This window comes from Contarinia nasturtii, unplaced genomic scaffold (assembly GCF_009176525.2).
Source record: "Contarinia nasturtii isolate CC-2019 unplaced genomic scaffold, AAFC_CNas_1.1 Cnas_scaffold_3601, whole genome shotgun sequence".
In the NCBI taxonomy this organism is placed as follows: domain Eukaryota; kingdom Metazoa; phylum Arthropoda; class Insecta; order Diptera; family Cecidomyiidae; genus Contarinia; species Contarinia nasturtii.
Window position 1 is genome coordinate 1 of NW_022200900.1, and position 19,329 is coordinate 19,329.

Below are 19,329 nucleotides of genomic sequence, written 5' to 3' on the forward strand. Positions count from 1 at the left end.
CAACTTTGATAGGTCACCGTTACCTAGAATTTGTATTTAAAAAAATACGTGGAAAAGAAAAGTGAGAAAAAAAAGTATTTACCAGAATGATCCTTCAATAGTTTAATTTCATTCTTTAGTTTTTCGACGATGATTTTCAAATTTATTGTGTAAGCTTCTAATTAAGCGTACATTTAAGCTGGCTGCGTTGAAAATTCCCTAGAAAATTAGAATTTCCTTGAATATAATTTTTAAATATGTTAATAGATCAGTTTCACCGGCAAGTCCAGCATCTAGGGGGGAGACACCAAGAATAAATTCCGAATCCACTATATAAATTACTAATCCAGCTATTCCACAAATCCAAAAACACAAATGTGAAATCGAAACTATTTTTCCTATTCCATGCACTGTTTCCGTCAAAAATGTTAATTCTGCTATTCCGGACTGTTCCACTAATCCATCAATAAACGTCAAAAGAAATGTCAAATGGATTTGAAGTGAAACAATTTTTGCTATTCCATGCACTGTTTCGCTATTCCACGCGAATCCATTCACAGACGTTGCTATTTCATTGCAATTTCTCTAATATTTACACTAAAAGTTTAATCCTATTCCACGTGTCTGCCCCCTAGTCCAGCATCAAGCGGCGAAATGCTCATAAATTATGGTAGCGTTTAAGATTCCATAGAGAATCACGAAAATTCAGAGAATTCTGGACAATCTTAGCAATCTTTTCATTGTAACATAAAAAAAATTAGGAAATTGAAAAAAACACATAAAGCGGGAGTTTTTCGTAGCCCAATCTAAATTAAATTTATTATAAATCATAGAAATACTTTGAAACTGGATGAAAAAACATCTCTGAAACTAAAACTAGAAATGGAAATGAATATGAAGAAGAAGTAGAGAAGTTATTTAAAATTAGTAATAGTTCGATTTTTTTCATTCTATTTTCATTGCAATTCAAATTCTTATGATTTTTGAAAATAATTTCAAATAATAGCACCAATTATGCCGAGAATTTTAGGAAACGAATCAGTTGTTGCTTGAATAACTTCTTGTTCACTAAAAATGTTTGAGTTTTCTTGATTAAATACACATCCACTTCTTTGGTGATGTTCACTAGAATTGTTTGTTTTTGTTTTTTTCTCTTTAAAATCGATTAAACGTCCGCTTCTTAACTTCATTGAGAAACTATCGAATAATGGTTTTGCTTTTGAATTTATTTTAAAAAGTGCATTAATATAGATTTTTGTCTTACATGTTTCCATGTTTTGATTTGAAATGACAACTATTCAAAAGAAAAAAAAGAACGAGAAAATATATGCCTACTTTTTTCTCTCAAAATAAAAATAATACGTAAAACACTTGGTGCGTTTTAAGATCTTTTGTTTACATTTTGAAAGCATAGTAGTTTTTTTTTCACTTTGCATGAACATATGAAAAATACATTGGCACACTCTAAACGAATCCAACAACAAAATACATGGTAAGCATTTTCGTTGCCATATGAATTTACATATTCGAAACGAGTATATGGAAATATGATAACAGAAAAACAAGGTCAACCAGTTGAGAGAGAGAGAGAGAGAAATAGTTGTTTTGGGGCGTGGCCAAAACCGGTATGGATGAAACCGCTATTTATACACTACTGAGTTGACTTCATATCTCAATGAATAATTTTGAAGATGAAAGACACTTGCTCCATCTTGCGTATCTCTTCAAGCGTAATCATTTGTATTTGTATTCATTCATAATTCGGTAGTCTATAGCTGTTCCAGTTCATTCTCTTTTTCGCAAATAGTAAAAATTGTTTTTATATTGACTCTATTCTTTTGCACATATTTTCGTAGTGTGGATTACAAATTTCTGCTCCATATTCAATAATTGTTAGTACAAATATAATGTAGAGACGGTCAATTGTCCATGGGGTCGACGAAATCCTTGCCGCAGAACTTTAACCAAGCCAGTCTTGCTTTGGCCTCAGCCGTAACATGCTCAATATGTGATTTGAAGTTCCACTGAGGAAAACAAACAAACATCGTCGAATCATTCTTCACCATGACAATGCGAGCTCTCACACATCAAAGCAAACAACTGATTATTTGACCGATGAAAAGATCGAATTAATGCACCATCCACCGTACAGCCCTGATTTGGCACCCAACGATTTCTTTTTATTCCCGTACATCAAAAACAAAATGCGTGGGCAACGATTTTCTACGCCCGAAGAAGCCGTTGAGGCATTCTAAAACCATGTTTTGGAGGTGTCTCATGCTGGAGAATACTTTGAAAAGCAATAAAGCCATTTCTAATAAAAAACCATTACGCTTTCCTATATATTATTCGAACTTAAATAGTTACCCTCGTACAGGGTACGCACATACATTCGGACATCGAAAAAACGCCAGATTCATGTTCCCTGGCCCCGAAAACACCCAGAAAACACCTTTTTGATAGTTGTTAATTTTTTGACCGATTCGTTACCCTTACACACTAGGTTTGTGCGGAAAAGTAATATTGAAGTTTGAAAATTCGAACATTTTTATCTCTCTGTTTGCTGACGACTTGAAATTAGCAACATCAATTACAAACACGAAGGAGGCCGTTAAACTCCAATCATCGATCGACAAATTAAAACTTTGGTGCGTAACAAACAAACTGCATCTAAATCTGGATAAATGCTCTGTTATTTCGATATCGAAATTTTAATCTTTCTTCTATTTACAATTTTAACTTAAAATGTATACATTTAATTACAATTAAATTCGAATGCTTATAACTTAAAAACATAATTTGCAAAATGCACCATATCGGTAACATAAATATGGTATTTTCTCTTTTTCAAAACTTCGCGCTTTTCACTTTTATATATTCTAAATATATTTCAAAGATTACCGAAGCTTTGGCTTAAAGTGATGTGACTGCGAATGTAGATGAAAATAGTATCAATAACAGTATAAAAAAGTGCCACTAAATGAAGCTGAAGATGCTTTGATAATTTTGAGAACTACAATTATGAAGACGTTATTCAAAATAACAGAACAAAAGTAATTCCTATGCATCTGAAAATGAACAGATTTTCATTGAATCACAGTTCACTATAAATAGAGGGAAGCTAACATGCAATGAAAGGTTTGTGTTTGAACTATTCTATAAACATTCAGTTTTTATTAAAAATTAAATATTTTTTTATTAAATATTTAAACATATAAATAATAGCACTTTTAAATCTGCAGATAAATTTAAAAAGTGTCCAATTATTTCCGAAAACGGTTTTTTTTCAATTGTAATAAAATGCAGAAGAATTATTGAAGACATGCAATTCAGTGCTTTAATAATATGTATTCGGAAAACATTTGCACTAACTTCAAAAGCATTTGAAAAGAAATAAATGGATTTCAAATTCCTTTTAATCGTATTTATTCTGTTCATAAACTGTCGAACAATACATTTACAGTACACTTAATGGGCCATGATCCTCGATTTTTCGTAGTGTGGAGCGAATGTTCCTAATCAGGTTTTGGCGGACCGATGAATCGATTTCCTTCAACTTTTTCGTGATTCTATTGATCAACTGTTGCCTAGGGTTAATCACAAAGAAAAGAATGGAAATAATGGAAACTAATCAATATGTAATGGAACGTAATGGAAGTAATGGAAACATATAATGAAAATCAAATATGTATAGTTTAAAACAAAATGCTTACTATAGAATAGCACTTGGTGCCAAGGCCACTACCTATATCAATTAAAAAAAGAATGGAAAGAAAAAAAATATCACCATTAATATATCAATCGGTCTACAATGAGTGAAACCAAACGACACTTGTATGGATGTATGGATTATAGTGGGGAGAAAGACTCAAAAGAGAAAATCTCGTCGCGAAGGTCAAGGACCTATTGCAAAGCTACCCGTGGAGAAAGAGTAAAACAGCTCGTTCCTACCGATTGATAATATAATCATCCATAGGTTTAATGTTGCGACACTATTACGTGGGTTGTGTTACATTAAAAGTATCGTTCCCTGTAACTTGTCTATCGTTATTTAGTAAAGGGGGGGTGTCCCTCAGTTGAGAGAATCTACCCGTCTCTTTGATGAAGCTAAAAATTTTTGAAATATCAAATTTTAAGACTTCCTCTGGATTGATCGTCCCCTTACCAAAAATAGTAACTCTGGTACGATCTAGTTGTGTACATGTGCACAGGAAATGAATTGAGGTTTCCTCATTTCTTCCGCAAAGGTCACAATCTGGATCATCCCTAACTCCAATGCGCTTCAAGTGTGCATTCAGTCTAATATGACCTGTTAGGATACCTATGGTATAACTTAGTTTCATTTTACTTAAACTAAGTAGTTGTGATGCAATCTTTTTACTAGGTGTCGTTAGAAAACTTCTAGTTGTTGAGCATGTATTTGTGTTACGCCATCGTATGATAATACTTTCCTGTAACCATTTGTTACATATGTTCCTACATTTCCTTTCGTTCCAAGGAAGAAAGGGTTCGGGACCATATGCTCTTTGCGAAGCACCTTTTTTGGCTAAAATGGCCGCCCTCATTTGTCCCTGAGTTTGGGTTTGAGGTGAAATCCATTTTAGGGTTACTTCCCTACGTTGCGCTATCTGCGTTAGTAATGTAATACAGTCTAACACAAGTTTGGTGTCCACTTTGAAGTCGTTTAATGCTTTAATAGCATACAAACTCTCCGTGTGAATCACTATGGGTGATGTGCTGAGATTGTCATTTGCTATTTCTATACTGCAGTTTAGAATAGCAGACAACTCAGCCTGTGAAATATCAGCATATAGGCCAAGGTATCCACAGTATTCCGTATCTGTGCTTTCATTCCAAAAGCCATATCCAGATCCAATTATGTTTACTGAAGTATCTGTAAACCATCTATCGATTTGTGTGACAGTAGGCCTTTCCTCCATCATTTCTGCCTCCCTTGTCGGTAAAATTACACGATAAGGTTTTTCGAAATATAATGCAGGTGGATTCCTGTCGCTTGGAGCTTGTAGGAACGGTTCATAAGAATACAATCTCTCTATAGCATTCGAGTGATTGTAGTGCCGTACTCTTTCCAAGTTTATGATTGTTCTTAACCGAAATGCTGTTATTTGTGCCTCGGCTGTGATGAATTTGTCCAATGGTGGAATATTTAGCAAAGTTTCCAGTGCTACTTGTGATGCACTTTTGGCAGCTCCTGTTATTGCCATACACACAACCCTCTGAAGATGGCAAAGAGCTTTCTGTGCCATCGCCGATGTAGTGCCTTTCCACCATATGAACGATCCATACGATATCATTGGTCTAACAATTGCTGTATGAAGCCACAGGAGGTTTGTTGGGTTTAGCCCCCAATTCCTTCCTATTGCCCTTCTACAAGCCCAGAAGACCCTTATACATTTGTTAATGCGGTATTCAAGGTGATTACTCCAGTTGAGATTTGGAGTGAAAGTAATACCCAAATATTTTACACTTCTGGACCACTGGATCCTTCTGCCAAATAACTTGGGGGCCTTGAAGTCTGACAGTTTCCTTTTATTTGTGAAAATCATCATTTCAGTTTTATTCGGATTAGACGATGAACCAATTTTAATGCACCATCGCTCTACGATTGATAATGCTCTTTGTGTTCTTTCACACAGGGTTCCTAGGAATTTCCCACGACATATAATGACTAAGTCATCTGCATAACCTATTATCTCAAACCCCTCCCGATGTAACATCGTTAGGAGTTCGTCCATAACCAGGATCCACAATGTTGGTGAGATGACTCCTCCCTGTGGAGTTCCCCTTTTGGGTATAACGGTTGCATTTTTTCCATGGGACTCGTATGTGATGGCTCTAGATCGTAGTAGACTTTGTGTCCATCTTCTTATGACCATATTCACATTACGTTGCTCCATTGCTTCGTCAACAGCATCGAAGGAAATGTTATCGAACGCCCCCTCTATGTCGAGGAAGGTCCCCAACGCATATTCCTTATTAGCTATAGTGTCCTCTATCATATTTGACAGGGAATGTAAAGCAGTTTCCATAGCAGTGAAACGTCAAGTTTGACAGCTGCTACGCGTACCAGTAGTGTCATCCAGCTGCTGGAGTCCAGCAGCTGTTTTTTCAAAAAGCAACATTCAATAATGATTTTTATTTCTGAAAAACTCAAAAAATCTTCTTTTTAATTATTTTTTTCGGATGGATAAAAATAATTAATTCACGATTTGATTCAAAATTGGTCATGTTCTAAAAAAATAACATTTTTCCATTCGCTACAAACTGTCCATTTGAATTGACATTTTTGTTCTTATGCTAGCGACTTCAGCAGCTCGATGTGCACATAAATTCAGAATAGACATTTTTTATTTTATAAATTGGTTTTATCTTTCATTTTTTTAACCGCTACTTTTATCCGTGTTAAATGAATAAATTCTTGAAATATCTACACTGAAACAAAAAAAATCTTGATTCAGCTGCTGGAGTCGGACTATACATTTCAATCACATTCAAGCGAAGAATTGCATAAAATCAACATTCGGTAACTTTTATTAAACTAAAGAAAATTATATTATTATTATTATGCATGTAAAGTTGTTTAAAATTATTTTAGCAACAAAAATTAATAAAAATCCAGTAATGAATTATTGTCGTTGTTTGTTATAAACATAGATGCGTACTGAAATAGTTCGGTACGTTCATTTGACATATTACAGGTGGCGCGTCGAACCGCAAAACTACGTATTTCATTAGTATGGCAGTTTCAGTTGATTTACCCTGCTGAAATGCGTGTTGTCCATCGAATAGAGGACAGTTTTGTTTCAAGTAGTCCGACAGATATCTTTCAATTAGTCTTTCCAAGCCTTTTAAAAGGAAAGATGTAAGACTAATCGGTCTGAAAGACTTTGGCAAGGAGTAATCATCATTACCCGGCTTCGGTATAAAGACTACTCTCACTCTTTGCCACAACTTGGGGATGTATCCAAGTTTTATGGACGCAATATATATGGACATTAAATGACCATGTATTATGTGCCAAGCTTTGTGTAGCAATACCGGAAATATTTCATCAAAACCCGGTGATTTGTATGGTTTAAAAGATGAGATGGCCCATAGAGTTCTATCGTAAGTGACAATTTCTCTTGTGACCACTTCGTCCTGGAAATTTAATTCCCCAAACCTGTGTGCGGTGTCCACTGTGTTTATCAACTCACTCCCTGGGAAGTGAGTGTCCAAAAGCAGTTTGGCCGCTTCCTCATGTGAGTTTGTATACTCGCCATTCGGATATTTGAGTACACCTGGCATATTAAGGGAGTCCTTTGCCAGTATTTTGTGTACTCGTGCCATAGCAGTAACGCCTTCTATTTCGTTACAGTATTTCACCCATGAGTCTCTCTTAGCTGATGCTATTTCAGAGTTGTACTCGTTTCGCTTTGCTTTATAGGCCGCCCATTTCATACCTTTAGTATTTTCTGGACTGTTCCTATACTGGCGAAGCAGTTTCCTGCATTCTCGCCTTTGTAGCTTAAGCTTTTTATTCCACCAATGGTTTACCTTTGGTTTACTATTTCTGCCTGGACATGAGGTAATAAATGCATCATGGAGAGAGTCTGATAGTTTTTCAACCGCACAGTCTAGCTCTTGTGTTGTATTTATATTATCATTCCATGCTATTGTATCCAATTTCGTACGGAGATGATGTAAAAAATCATTCCAATTGGTACTTCTTGGATTTCTGTAAAGAGAACTTTCTGAACGTGCACTGTTTATCGTGAAGTTTATCTCACGATGATCAGAGAGTGTCTCTTCCTTAGAGACGTGCCAGTTGCCAATTTTGTCAATGCAGTCGCGACTGGCAAAAGTCACGTCCAAAATCTCCGATCTATTTCCTGTAATGAAGGTAGGCTCCCTTCCTCGGTTAAGAATTTCGAGATTTGTTGAGGCTAAAAATTCAATTAGTTCTTCACCCCTCTTGTTTATGTTGCTACTGCCCCATAGAGTATGGTGCGCGTTTGTGTCACAACCGAGAATCACTGATCGCCCAGACACTTTGTGAGTTCGGAGACCATTACGCCCGGTCTAGTTTCTTGCGCATCGTATGGAAGATAAGCTGAGCTTAAAACCAACTCTTCGTTATTTCCCTGTTTGTCTGTATTATAAATTACAGAAGTGGTATCACCATTGCAGTACTGAGGTAGTAAAGTTAATGATACGTCTTTAGTTGCTACAATGCATGTTCTTGGTTTGTCACCACCGGGTGAATAGCAACCCTGACTTGCGTCATATGGGCTTCTGTGTTATTAAGCCGAACTTAGCCCAACGTGGCGCCATCTCTATACACGAAATCCAAGTAATAGAACTTTTCAAGTTACGAAATAATCGCACATCGAATTGCGTTTCTTAAAAAATTGTTTGTAAACACTTTACTTGATTTTTCATAATTTAAAAAAACCTAAATAATATAATAAAAATATAGAATTTTTTTATATAGATAAATAAAATTTAATTTAGAATTAAAACATAATATATCATATGAATTGTGTATAGAATAGTGTGCGAATTCGGAATGTCTTTAAAATCGACGACTACCAATTTTGCACCTTTCCATAACTTATTACCATCAATGGTTGGAACGTATTTTTCCAGCCATTGAATCGTATATGGATCAGTGCAGCGAACACGCATTGTACCCAGATGTAAGCGAGCGTCATCAATTTGTGGTAATTTGATGTTTTTACTCACTTGTGACATCATTAGGTCGACCAAAAGCGTGTTTAAAGTGTCGAATCTTTTCTGATCCAACATTGTCATCGAGTTTTCTTGACGTTGATCGATAATAGCCACACTCAGGTTTTTTACAACCGATGCATAGTTATCATCAATCTCATCAACTACATTTTGCTCGATATTGTTTGAATCAGCACCAGACAACTGGCTGACACCAGGTGGTACTGACACATTTGATTGGGATGGTGCTTCACGTGTAGTTTCAGTAGAACCAATCGACTGTTCCTTTGGAGCAGGTGGTACTACTACACCTTTTTGAGCACCTTTTCCAACATTTTTGGCTTTAACTACAGTCGCATTCAACGAGCTGTTGCTCGGTGTGACCTTAGTGGCTGTAGCAGATACAGTCGACGGTTTATTAACCTGTGTTTCTGCCGAAGTACCAACTCGTTTGTTTTTATTTGGGTGCTGGGCACTGGGTGGTGTGCCACCAGACTCACGTTCTCGTTTGCCCGGGGTACTCAGTGACTGCACCCTTCCAACCGCGTCGGCATGTTTTTTGGCAACCGTACGCTTCGCTTTTGAACGCGTACGATTGCGTTTGCTACCAGAATTGTCAGACTTTGTATCAATTTTGGCACCAGTTTTGAGAGCAATGGTGATTTCATTTTTTGCCATGGAGACGTTCGACTTGATGTTGGTAGTCTTTTCCGTTACTTGGCTAGTACCACTTTGCTTCTCACCTTGAGGCTCCATTTCCGACTTGTCATCCACTTCCATGATGTCCGTTTTAGACTCACCTAGAAGGGTCGCCTCTTGTGATGGAGTGATGGAGACGTCCGATTCACTCATTTGGTCAATTGAGGTTTTATCCAATGTACCGTCTGTTTGGATATTCATCACAAACTGTAAATATTTGAAATAAAAAAAACAATTAGACCAAATTACACTTACTCACACACGTAAATTACTCGTAGACGGAGTAAACTACGGGAGACGGCCGAGGAGGATATTCATTTTATTTGTACCGGGGAAGAATACGATTGTGGACCGGCTCATAGTTGGGGCAAACTAGAAAACTGATCGATACAAATCCGATACGATAGAATTAAAATTCATTTCACAATAAAGAAAATGCAATTCCGAAAAAAACACATTTACCGATCCTTTGTATTCATATTCACCGATTTATGGTATCGGTCTATTGCTCAGTGTGTTTGTATGGTTGCCGAAAAGAACACGATAGCGGACCGGTTCGTAGTTGGGGCAAACTAAGAAACTGATCAATACAAATTTGATCCGATAGAATTTAGATTCATTTTACAATGAAGAAAACGCAATGCAAAAAAAACTTACCGATCCTTTGTATTCATATTTTCCAGGTTCTGACATCGTTTGTGGTCGGTTTGTGAACGATTCCCAGTGTAAGAACTAAAAATGTGTCCATATTCTTCTTCGACATTTGATGTGTCCCATTTGTTGTTCCTGTCAATGAATGAATGTTGAAAACAAAAAAAAAATCTTTAAAAAACCAAAAAAAGAAACATTCAATTGCATATCGTAGTCAAAGTAGGCTTTGAAAAATCATAAGAAACTGCGTCGCACTATTGGCTAACGGTACCCGTAATCCACTGTGCGCAATGATGAAATTCACAGCCGGTGTATATTTGTATGAGATTGGAGACTTTTTTTTGCGAATCTCGCTAATGAGCGCCATCTGATTTTAGTGTGAATTAGATGCAAAAACTGAATTTAATTCTGTAGCATTGAAATGAAAAAGTGAAAAAACAACAACAATAGCACGGCCACACAGAGCTGTACATCTATGCGTGCTGATGCATACACACACATATACGCTTTCTTCATTCTTTCATTCCATTGCTATACGTATCTCACTGGTCAACAGATCTATGTAGCCATGTTACTGTTGTTGTTTTTTTTCTCTTTTTCGATTCAATTCATTGTAACTAAATTGAGTTCAACTATGGAATACAAGATGGCACAGATGAGGGGAATTCGCATTTTGTCTCTTCATAGGCTTAGCCGGTTGGAAATTCATGATTTAACTTGATTTTGTATTGTGTTCAATGTGTTTCTTTCTATCTCAATCTCATTCTACCATGCAGTCAATTTAAAAAAAATTCGAAAATTCTGTTTAATATTATATTTTAAAATAATACTTACCGAATACTTTTTCTGGAAAAACCGACAAAAATCCAATTCGACAGAATATTTCACTTTCGATGTAAAATGAAAATTTATGCGCAGCAATTTTAGTTCTTACACTGGTGATGGTTCGACACGATGTGACTTGTTGCCGACTTGTTGGGTTGGAATGTCACAGTCAAATAAATTCTCACACCAACACATTCAAATCGGTTTGTCGTTGCAAGTAGCCGATATCGGACAGCGAATGCGTTAGCTACTGTTGATACAGTTTTCGTTTATCCGTTTGCGTCTCCATGTTGTCGTTGTTGTGACGTTGTTCCGATGCAATGCTACTGTGTGTACAGTACAATATTGATTCCTTGTGTGTTGTTCTCTCCACTGCTACTACCACTACCAAATCTCAATTTTTGTCAGCAAAGTGTTTGCTAACGCACCTTCGTTCAATTCATTTGCAAATTGTTTTTAATTTATGTGTGTATATATGTGATCAAACCCTTACTACTTTCTTACATACTAAATAGATATTGATATTGTGATTTTTTGAAATGGATGTAATGAGTGTAATGGAAAAATAATCGAAAGAATGGATAGCATTTTTCAATAATGGAATAGTAATTTTTAAAGTAAGTATACCCTGACTGTTGCTCATTTTGAGCTTACCAGCCATTGTCATAGACCATACGTTTGAGAACGGTCCAAAATTTTTCGATTGGACGTGCCTGTGGTACGTTTGGGGGATTATCATTTTTTGATACAAATGGCACTTTTTGCTCATTCAGTCAATCCAATGTTTTTTGTTGCATAATGACTGCTTGCAAAATCCGGCCAAAACATGATTTCGTCGTGAGCGTGATATTTTTCGATGAAATGCTTCAATTTCGGCAAGCATTGACTGATATAAATGTCAGCATCGATCGCTTTTGCTTGGTTTGGTCGAATCAAAGGCACTGAGACACCCTTCTCTGAAATGGCCACCCACAATAACACATTTGGCTCGAATTTGGCTTTGTCTGCATATTTAACATTGTCTGGTGTTGTTTCAATGTTGTCAGTATAAAAACCATCGTTTCCACTCAATTCATGATGCGGGAATGTGAAGTACGATTCATCATTCAAAATTATGGATTTTCCATTCGTAAAGTGTTTGTCACGAAGTGCACGGCAACATTTTGGTATTTTTTCGAATTGTTTCGCTGTATATTTGGGTGCTCGTTGACGTTTCCGATAAAAAAAAACGTTGTTTTTTTGCCAAAATACCGTGAACTGTTGAGTTTGAAATACCAAATGTAACGGATGGTTCACATGTTGTAATATGCAACTCTCTTATTATGATCAAATTTTTCCGACATACAAACAAAATCCTATATTTGAATCTCTCTTTCTCCAAAAATAAGCCCAAAAAAACCGAAATAGTTTCAAATGCATGCGAGTTTGAATGTCACAAAAGTTTAAATGGGCAACGTTTCAGTGTATGATGTGAACCATCCGTTATATTTGTACGTATGTACTTAAGTGGTCCGATACGAAAGCCATTTGAAGTGTCAAAAGTGTTGATTGAGTCGTCATTTCAATGTATGCCTAATATCATTCACTCTACGTGTGTAAGAAACATTTTGAAAAAGTACAAAAAAATAGGAAATATTTGAATAAATTTTATTTTTGTTAGTTGAATATTCATTTCAAATATTTCAAAACAATAACATCGAAATACAAACAAAAATAAAATGGCAAACAATCAATATTTGCAAGAGGGTTTCTCACAGGATGTGAAAGACGATCAATATTTCATCGGCAATGATGTAGCCAGTGAGAATGGTAATCTACACGGAACAGAAAATGGAAATGATGGCCAGAACGCGGAAGGACAATCCCAACAAGTTGGAACACCATCAGGAAGGAATGACGACAGGTGAGTTAAAAATGGCTCAGCCAAATAGCCATTGATGGAACAAAATTGCAAAAATCTCCGAATAAAACCAAGCTATTTAGAAATGTAATCAATTTTTTTCTGTTATATCCGAAGAATTCTTTTAGAAGTGTACCCTAAAACACGGTGAATTTCCGTAGCCGGTTTTTCCTTAATATTTTCAATCAAGTGTAGCCAATTTCTGTTGTGTGCGTTCTTTAATTTGTTTTAGATTTGGCTTTCAAGCAGTTGCTTGACATTTGAAGAAGTGAATAATTGCACTTTCACTGGAAACGAACAACGAAATATGCCCTTAATTGATTTTAATTGACAAAAAAGGAGACAATAATTCAAAAATCAATTTCTTTAGACGAATAACGAGAAGAGAAGAAAATTATTTAAAATAAAAATTATGTGAAATTCACAAAGATGATAACGCTAGGGGGAAATGTTATACTCATACGTTAAGGTACATTTGCAAGCGTATTTGGCAGCCATGCATACACTCACTTCACTGTCGTGTGTTTATACTGTAAAGCTGCATACAAATGGACTGCAAATGCGATCACATGTGCCAATAGTTATTTTGATTCTCTTTGAATACAAAACATTCGATTGGGATTTTTCAAATAAATAAATGATGTTTGAATTATTACTGACCGATTTATTTCTAATTTGCAGAGAATTGTTCGTAGGTGGGCTGCGTGAAAATGGATTTGGAAATATTATCGAAACAGAAAGTGAGTGATTGAAAAATATATACTCATGTCATATCTAAACTAAATGAATCGTTTAGAGAAAAATGTTCAATTGAACTAATCTCATTTTTTTTTTCCTTCTTACAGATCGTTTGCAAGAGTATTTTGGACAATACGGTTGCATTGAAAGGATTAAAGTTCCAGAAGATCCAATAAAAAAGGGTCCACGAGGATTTGCTTACATCGTTTTCAATTCAGCAGAGGCAATTGAACGAGCTGTGAATATTTCAGTGCACATTATTAACGGTCAATTTATTTACGTAAAAAAGGCAGAAGATCATCCATGTTCAATCCAGGTTCTATGTCACACACGTTGTGTAGATATTGAAATTTTTTTTGATGTAAGTGAAATGAAAAGAAAAAAATATAAATGAAGTTAATCGTACTCATGTCTTGATTTCAGCTTGATGAAATTTGTGAAATTTCATGCCGTCGAGTGGCTGGCATGAACTGGCTCTTTCAGTTTAATTTGGGCTCGGAACAAGTTGCTGACGAATTATTGAAGAATGATAATATCTATGGCAACGAAGTAGTAATGACTAAGTCGAGTTGCGCACCAGCAGAAAACGGTAAGAATTATTTATTTGTTTATTTTATGTCAAACTAATTTTCGAAATGTTTTTGGCAAAACATTTTCTTACAACTTGTAAGTTACAAGAAAACTGAATTTTCCTTTCTATATCAATGGCATTTTATCGCATGTTATCGCCGTACTTTTGCCACTTATCGACACACAAATTCTATTATTATTGAATTTATTATCCAATAACTTCATTGTTTTAAATTACGGATTCTTCTCTAGCGAGCCATTCAAATAAAAAAGCAAAAATTGTCTATTTCGTTTTTCACCAAATTCAGGTTCACCTGTAGGCTCGTTAAATATCTCTGAAGAAGGTTCGTCACCGCCAGGCCATATAATCAGGTATAAAACTCGAAATTTATTGTGTAAGCTTCTAATTAAGCGTACATTTAAGCTGGCTGCGTTGAAAATTCCCTAGAAAATTAGAATTTCCTTGAATATAATTTTTAAATATGTTAATAGATCAGTTTCACCGGCAAGCCCAGCATCAAGCGGCGAAATGCTCATAAATTATGGTAGCGTTTAAGATTCCATAGAGAATCACGAAAATTCAGAGAATTCTGGACAATCTTAGCAATCTTTTCATTGTAACATAAAAAAAATTAGGAAATTGAAAAAAACACATAAAGCGGGAGTTTTTCGTAGCCCAATCTAAATTAAATTTATTATAAATCATAGAAATACTTTGAAACTGGATGAAAAAACATCTCTGAAACTAAAACTAGAAATGAAAATGAATATGAAGAAGAAGTAGAGAAGTTATTTAAAATTAGTAATAGTTCGATTTTTTTCATTCTATTTTCATTGCAATTCAAATTCTTATACTTTTTGAAAATAATTTCAAATAATAGCACCAATTATGCCTTAAATATGTAATGAAGAACGCATTATAAATATCACGTCTTACCTCAACAAAGTGACTCTGTATTCTAAATCGAATGAGGAAATTTATTTCCAATGTGACATGAAATATTTTCCCGATCGAAATGTTGTTGGAATATTCACAGTAAATTTTATCAACACTCTGTTATTTCGAAATTAAAACAAAAATGAAAACAAAACCAACTGTGAATATATCCATTCCTCAGCGAACAGCGTTCCGAACACACAAAATCGTTGAAATTGAAATCACAATAAAATCAATTGATCGCCCAAACCACGCTACAAACACTCACATCTAATTCTCAAGAAATCCTCTTAAAAACAAAACAAAGTTTTATTGTAAACAAAATCGGTTGGTGCGATTGTAGTTTCAAACTGATGGAAGTCGTTTATACTAACAATACTGTCACACGATGCGAGCACATTTTTAATACATATAAATGAATATCGTTGGATTTGGTTTGACACATATACACCGCGCCAATCGAAAAATGTCAGAAAGATGTAAGTTGCATCTCGAACATTGAAAATACTAATTCCAAAAATAAAGAAAATTAAATGCAATAAATGACGTATAAAAAAAGAGTTCTTCTGCAAAGTTTTAAATTAAATTATGCAAATCTCTTTCCTAACAAATTGTTTATTTTTTTATCCGAGCGTAAGATTTGGATTTTCAATTTTTCAAATGAAATATTATTGGAAGTAAAAGAAACAAGTGGTTCCATTCCATTGGAATTCGTGAGAACTATGTATATAATCTCCGTTCCATTTGACACGAAAATGACCACCAGAATGGGCCAAAACGTTACATTTTTCAACGTTAGAATGTACCAAAAACATTACAAATTTGTCACTATAGGAAATATGAATAATTTTACCGAAAAATTAAAATTATTCTCAAAATTCATGCAATGGTTAAATTTTATCAAGATTTACCGTTCGAGTTTTATGATAATAATGATGCATTAGAGTGTTAATCCCATTTGTTTTCTATCGAATGAGTCGGTGTTTTAAATTTTGGTCCTCCCTAACTAGCACATGCCGCAAACAGTTTGACGAAACAAATGACAAAGGACTAAGTCAACCTCAATTAAGATTGATTGATGCACTCAAATATATAGTACGTAGAAAGAAATATGTTGCTCACACAATTTCCATATAAATGGTTTCAATGTCAATAATATTTATTGTTCAATCTTATCTAGCGTGTTTATTGGCATAACCATCAAATCAAAATTGAAAGATAAATAATATAATTCGATGCAATGGATTATTTGCTATCGATTGATCATGAAAACAGTACCCATCCACTCAATAGTTTAACCAATGACGCTATAGGACTGTATCGATATCGGAATTTTGTTGCTAAACTGCGACTGTCAACATGCAACATTGTGCATGAGATTATACAATTTATTCTATTTTCGTATTTTGTGGCCTTATATCGTCGTTGGATGAACCATATATGAAATTGCCATTCAAATAAAACAAAAAATAAAAATTATACGAAAAATATAGATGTACCATCAACACAAATGGTATTCAAATCAGTTGAAATCACATAAGTGCGAAGTGAGTGTGTTGCTTCTGATGTTCCATTGCTAACATTACTTCGAGCATTTGTATGATTGTGAGAGACCGGTGTTTTTCACGACAATCATAACACTCAAAGGGTGTATTCTTATTGGAATCGTGGCAATAGAAATGAATACCATCATTGCTACAAAAACAGCACCAATCTATCGACCACTTTCCATTCGTTGAAAAATGTACCATGTAGAGCATGGAATATTAAGTAAATACAAATTGAAAATAAAATAAAAAATCATTCGCATTTTGCTCTTTGATGTGCAATAGCCTATTGGAAATAAAATTAAAATTCAAAAATTGATCTTAAAATGGTATGGAGTGTGTTTTATTTGCGTAGAAATATTTCTTTAAAGAAAATTTAATGACAGATTTTGCAGCAAGGTAAGTAACATTAGATTTGAAGAATTTTGAACTGTTCCTTAGCTTGTTGCTGTTAAAGATAAAAGAGAATTGGGTTTAAGATTTCGGGCAAATCATTGAATTGTCCAAAATACTTTTTTTTTTTTTAATTTCGAATTTGGTGCTCACGTTGTGATTTAATGAATTCACGGAGGCGTTACAGAAACTATTACGCGATAAATAAAGTACACACAATGAATTCTCCATTCAATTGTTTTTATTCCTTTAAAAAAAATGCTTTCCACTGTTTTAATTTTAAAAATGAAAACGATAAATTCATCCCAATTTAATATCCTTCATCAGAGGTCTCAATTTGATAGTTTGCGTATTTCGTCAACAGGATACGTCTGGCTTCATCGTGATCGGCTACAATCGCAAATGTCGGCTACAATCGCAAATGTCGGCTACAATAATAAACATACAAAGAAATGAGTTATAGATCACGAACATTAAAAATGTATGAACAAATAATAAACGGTGAGTTCTTTATTACCATGCCATTCAGCTCTTTTGTAACCCCGCACAATGAGTTTACTGGGTTCAGTTCCATCGGCTTGTTCTTTGCCATACACTTTAATCAGAATATATTTGAAGCGACCTTCATCATCGATATCAACCAATGGTACGGCTTCCAATTTTGCATCCATTTTCCGACAATAATAACGAGATTTCACTAGATTCGCTCCTGCTCTGGTAGTTGTTGTTGTTCGAAGTATACGTAAACCGGTGCACAATAAATTACTGCTTGAAAATATAATAAAAGTCCAAAATTGAATTGGAAAAATAGAATATTGTGAATGGTAAGACTCTTACCGCATTGAATCAATTCACCCTACTCAAATATGTACCTTTTTTGGTTGAAAAAAAGATGAGATGAAAAATATTATCATTACGACGACCCGGATTGATGACAACGGCAGCGGCCAAATAACGTAAAATGTGTGGGCACATCGTTTGGATGGCATTCAAGTACAATGGTTTGTACAAAAACATTTCGATAATTAAATCACGACCTTTTGGATGATTGACAAAGATAAACACGCTCCAGTGAATCAGCCAAGTACGTTGTTGCAATGCTTCGATGTTACTATAATTAAAATAATTTTGTTATCGTTGCCATACGTAATACTGAACTTAAATATATACCTGAAATTGCTATTATCGATGTAGTCACGTAAACGGTTCATACTTTCCAATGCTGAATTCCAATTCAACTGCAAAATTTCAGCAGCCAAAATACCCCATAATACGTTCAAGTAGTTCTTGTCAGTGGGTTGCATAACCAACGAATAGAAATACAAATACGATATTGATTGCATGTATTTACCGCATTCGTAGAAATATTTTCCCATGCGATATGCTTTATCGGCCCATTCTGGTTGATACTGTGAGAATAAATTAAATCACAAATAGTATTCACAAGAGAAAGCCAAGAAGAATTCCATTACTAGTAAATAAAAAAAACTTACGCCGAATTCCTTTTTGATTTCTTCAACAAATGTTTTTGAATCCTTAATGTTGTCCGCATCCTTCAAAATTTCCGTAATTTCGGTAATTTGGGACACTTCCTCTTGTAATTTAACAAGAGTAGCATAAACATTTGCTTTACGATCAGCCAATTCCTAGGTGATATACAAAATCGATTTTAGTTTTATTGTATGTAATTACACATATGCACTTACTTGTGGCATGTCATCGCCCAACTGCAAACGCTTGCGAATATCCATGGTATAATCGATTAAATTGGTCTTGTTGACTATATCGAGGATTTGTTGCCATAATGCCTTTTGATCTTCGGTCTAAAAATCAATCAATTGATGAATGCCAATTAACAAAATATCGTTCATGTCATCTTTCACTTTTAACCTAACAAATCATATATATACCTCTTTTTCACACAAAAACTCAAGCAGTGGAAATGTTAAATGCCGATCCAAATACTGACATATTTTTGAAGTAAGATCACATTTTTTTGCCATTTTTGCGGGTTCCATTATTTCGTTATTACACTGTAATTTTCTTTTTTCTTTTTTGTTGATTAAAAATGCGACACAAAATCACACAGCTTTGATAACTATTTCTGAAAACAGAATCAAGAAACACACGCTGCTCTTGACGTTGCAAAAGAAATGGCCGACCGGTTAGTAATTAGTATATTGGGCTTGACAGTTAGCGCTACACAAACATGTGGTATGACAATATGCCTGGTGCTGGTGCGGCAAATAACAGTACTATACATATGTCTAATAAATGCTCAAAATGGATAAAAAAATTATATGGTTTTTCGTTTTTAATTTATTTATTTTTGAGGTTCGAGAGGATGCTGACAAATGTGT

The 19,329-nt window shown here is 34.8% G+C and overlaps 3 protein-coding genes across 6 annotated transcripts; 1 reads left to right on the forward strand and 2 right to left on the reverse strand.

The window, feature by feature from the left end:
- Positions 1–3,741: 3,741 nt before the first annotated feature.
- LOC116350107 lies at positions 3,742–6,201 on the reverse strand. Its single transcript, XM_031781839.1, has 2 exons — positions 4,145–6,201; positions 3,742–4,086 (listed from the first exon to the last, which is right to left on the reverse strand). Exons 1-2 carry the CDS (start codon positions 6,027–6,029, stop codon positions 4,052–4,054), a joined length of 1,920 nt encoding a protein of 639 aa, XP_031637699.1. The 5' UTR covers positions 6,030–6,201; the 3' UTR covers positions 3,742–4,051.
- Positions 6,202–12,418: 6,217 nt separating this feature from the next.
- LOC116350108 (RNA-binding protein squid-like) lies at positions 12,419–16,908 on the forward strand. 2 transcript variants are annotated; one of them, XM_031781840.1, is made up of 7 exons: positions 12,419–12,787; positions 13,466–13,524; positions 13,630–13,883; positions 13,946–14,111; positions 14,401–14,464; positions 16,040–16,124; positions 16,210–16,908. In XM_031781840.1, the coding sequence occupies exons 1-7, from the start codon at positions 12,603–12,605 to the stop codon at positions 16,249–16,251; spliced, it is 855 nt and encodes a 284-aa protein (XP_031637700.1). In that variant the 5' UTR covers positions 12,419–12,602; the 3' UTR covers positions 16,252–16,908. The 2 variants fall into 2 exon arrangements, with proteins under 2 accessions (XP_031637700.1, XP_031637701.1); XM_031781841.1 differs by lacking the exons at positions 16,040–16,124; positions 16,210–16,908 and adding an exon at positions 14,585–15,105 and having other exon boundaries at positions 12,423–12,787.
- A 637-nt stretch (positions 16,909–17,545) lies between these two features.
- On the reverse strand, positions 17,546–19,123 carry LOC116350105 (eukaryotic translation initiation factor 3 subunit E-like). 3 transcript variants are annotated; one of them, XM_031781837.1, is made up of 6 exons: positions 18,880–19,123; positions 18,676–18,792; positions 18,463–18,615; positions 18,140–18,378; positions 17,842–18,080; positions 17,546–17,734 (listed from the first exon to the last, which is right to left on the reverse strand). In XM_031781837.1, exons 1-6 carry the CDS (start codon positions 18,985–18,987, stop codon positions 17,667–17,669), a joined length of 924 nt encoding a protein of 307 aa, XP_031637697.1. In that variant the 5' UTR covers positions 18,988–19,123; the 3' UTR covers positions 17,546–17,666. The 3 variants fall into 3 exon arrangements, with proteins under 3 accessions (XP_031637697.1, XP_031637696.1, XP_031637698.1); XM_031781836.1 differs by having other exon boundaries at positions 17,546–17,737; XM_031781838.1 differs by having other exon boundaries at positions 17,624–17,734; positions 17,807–18,080; positions 18,880–19,122.
- Positions 19,124–19,329: the final 206 nt, after the last annotated feature.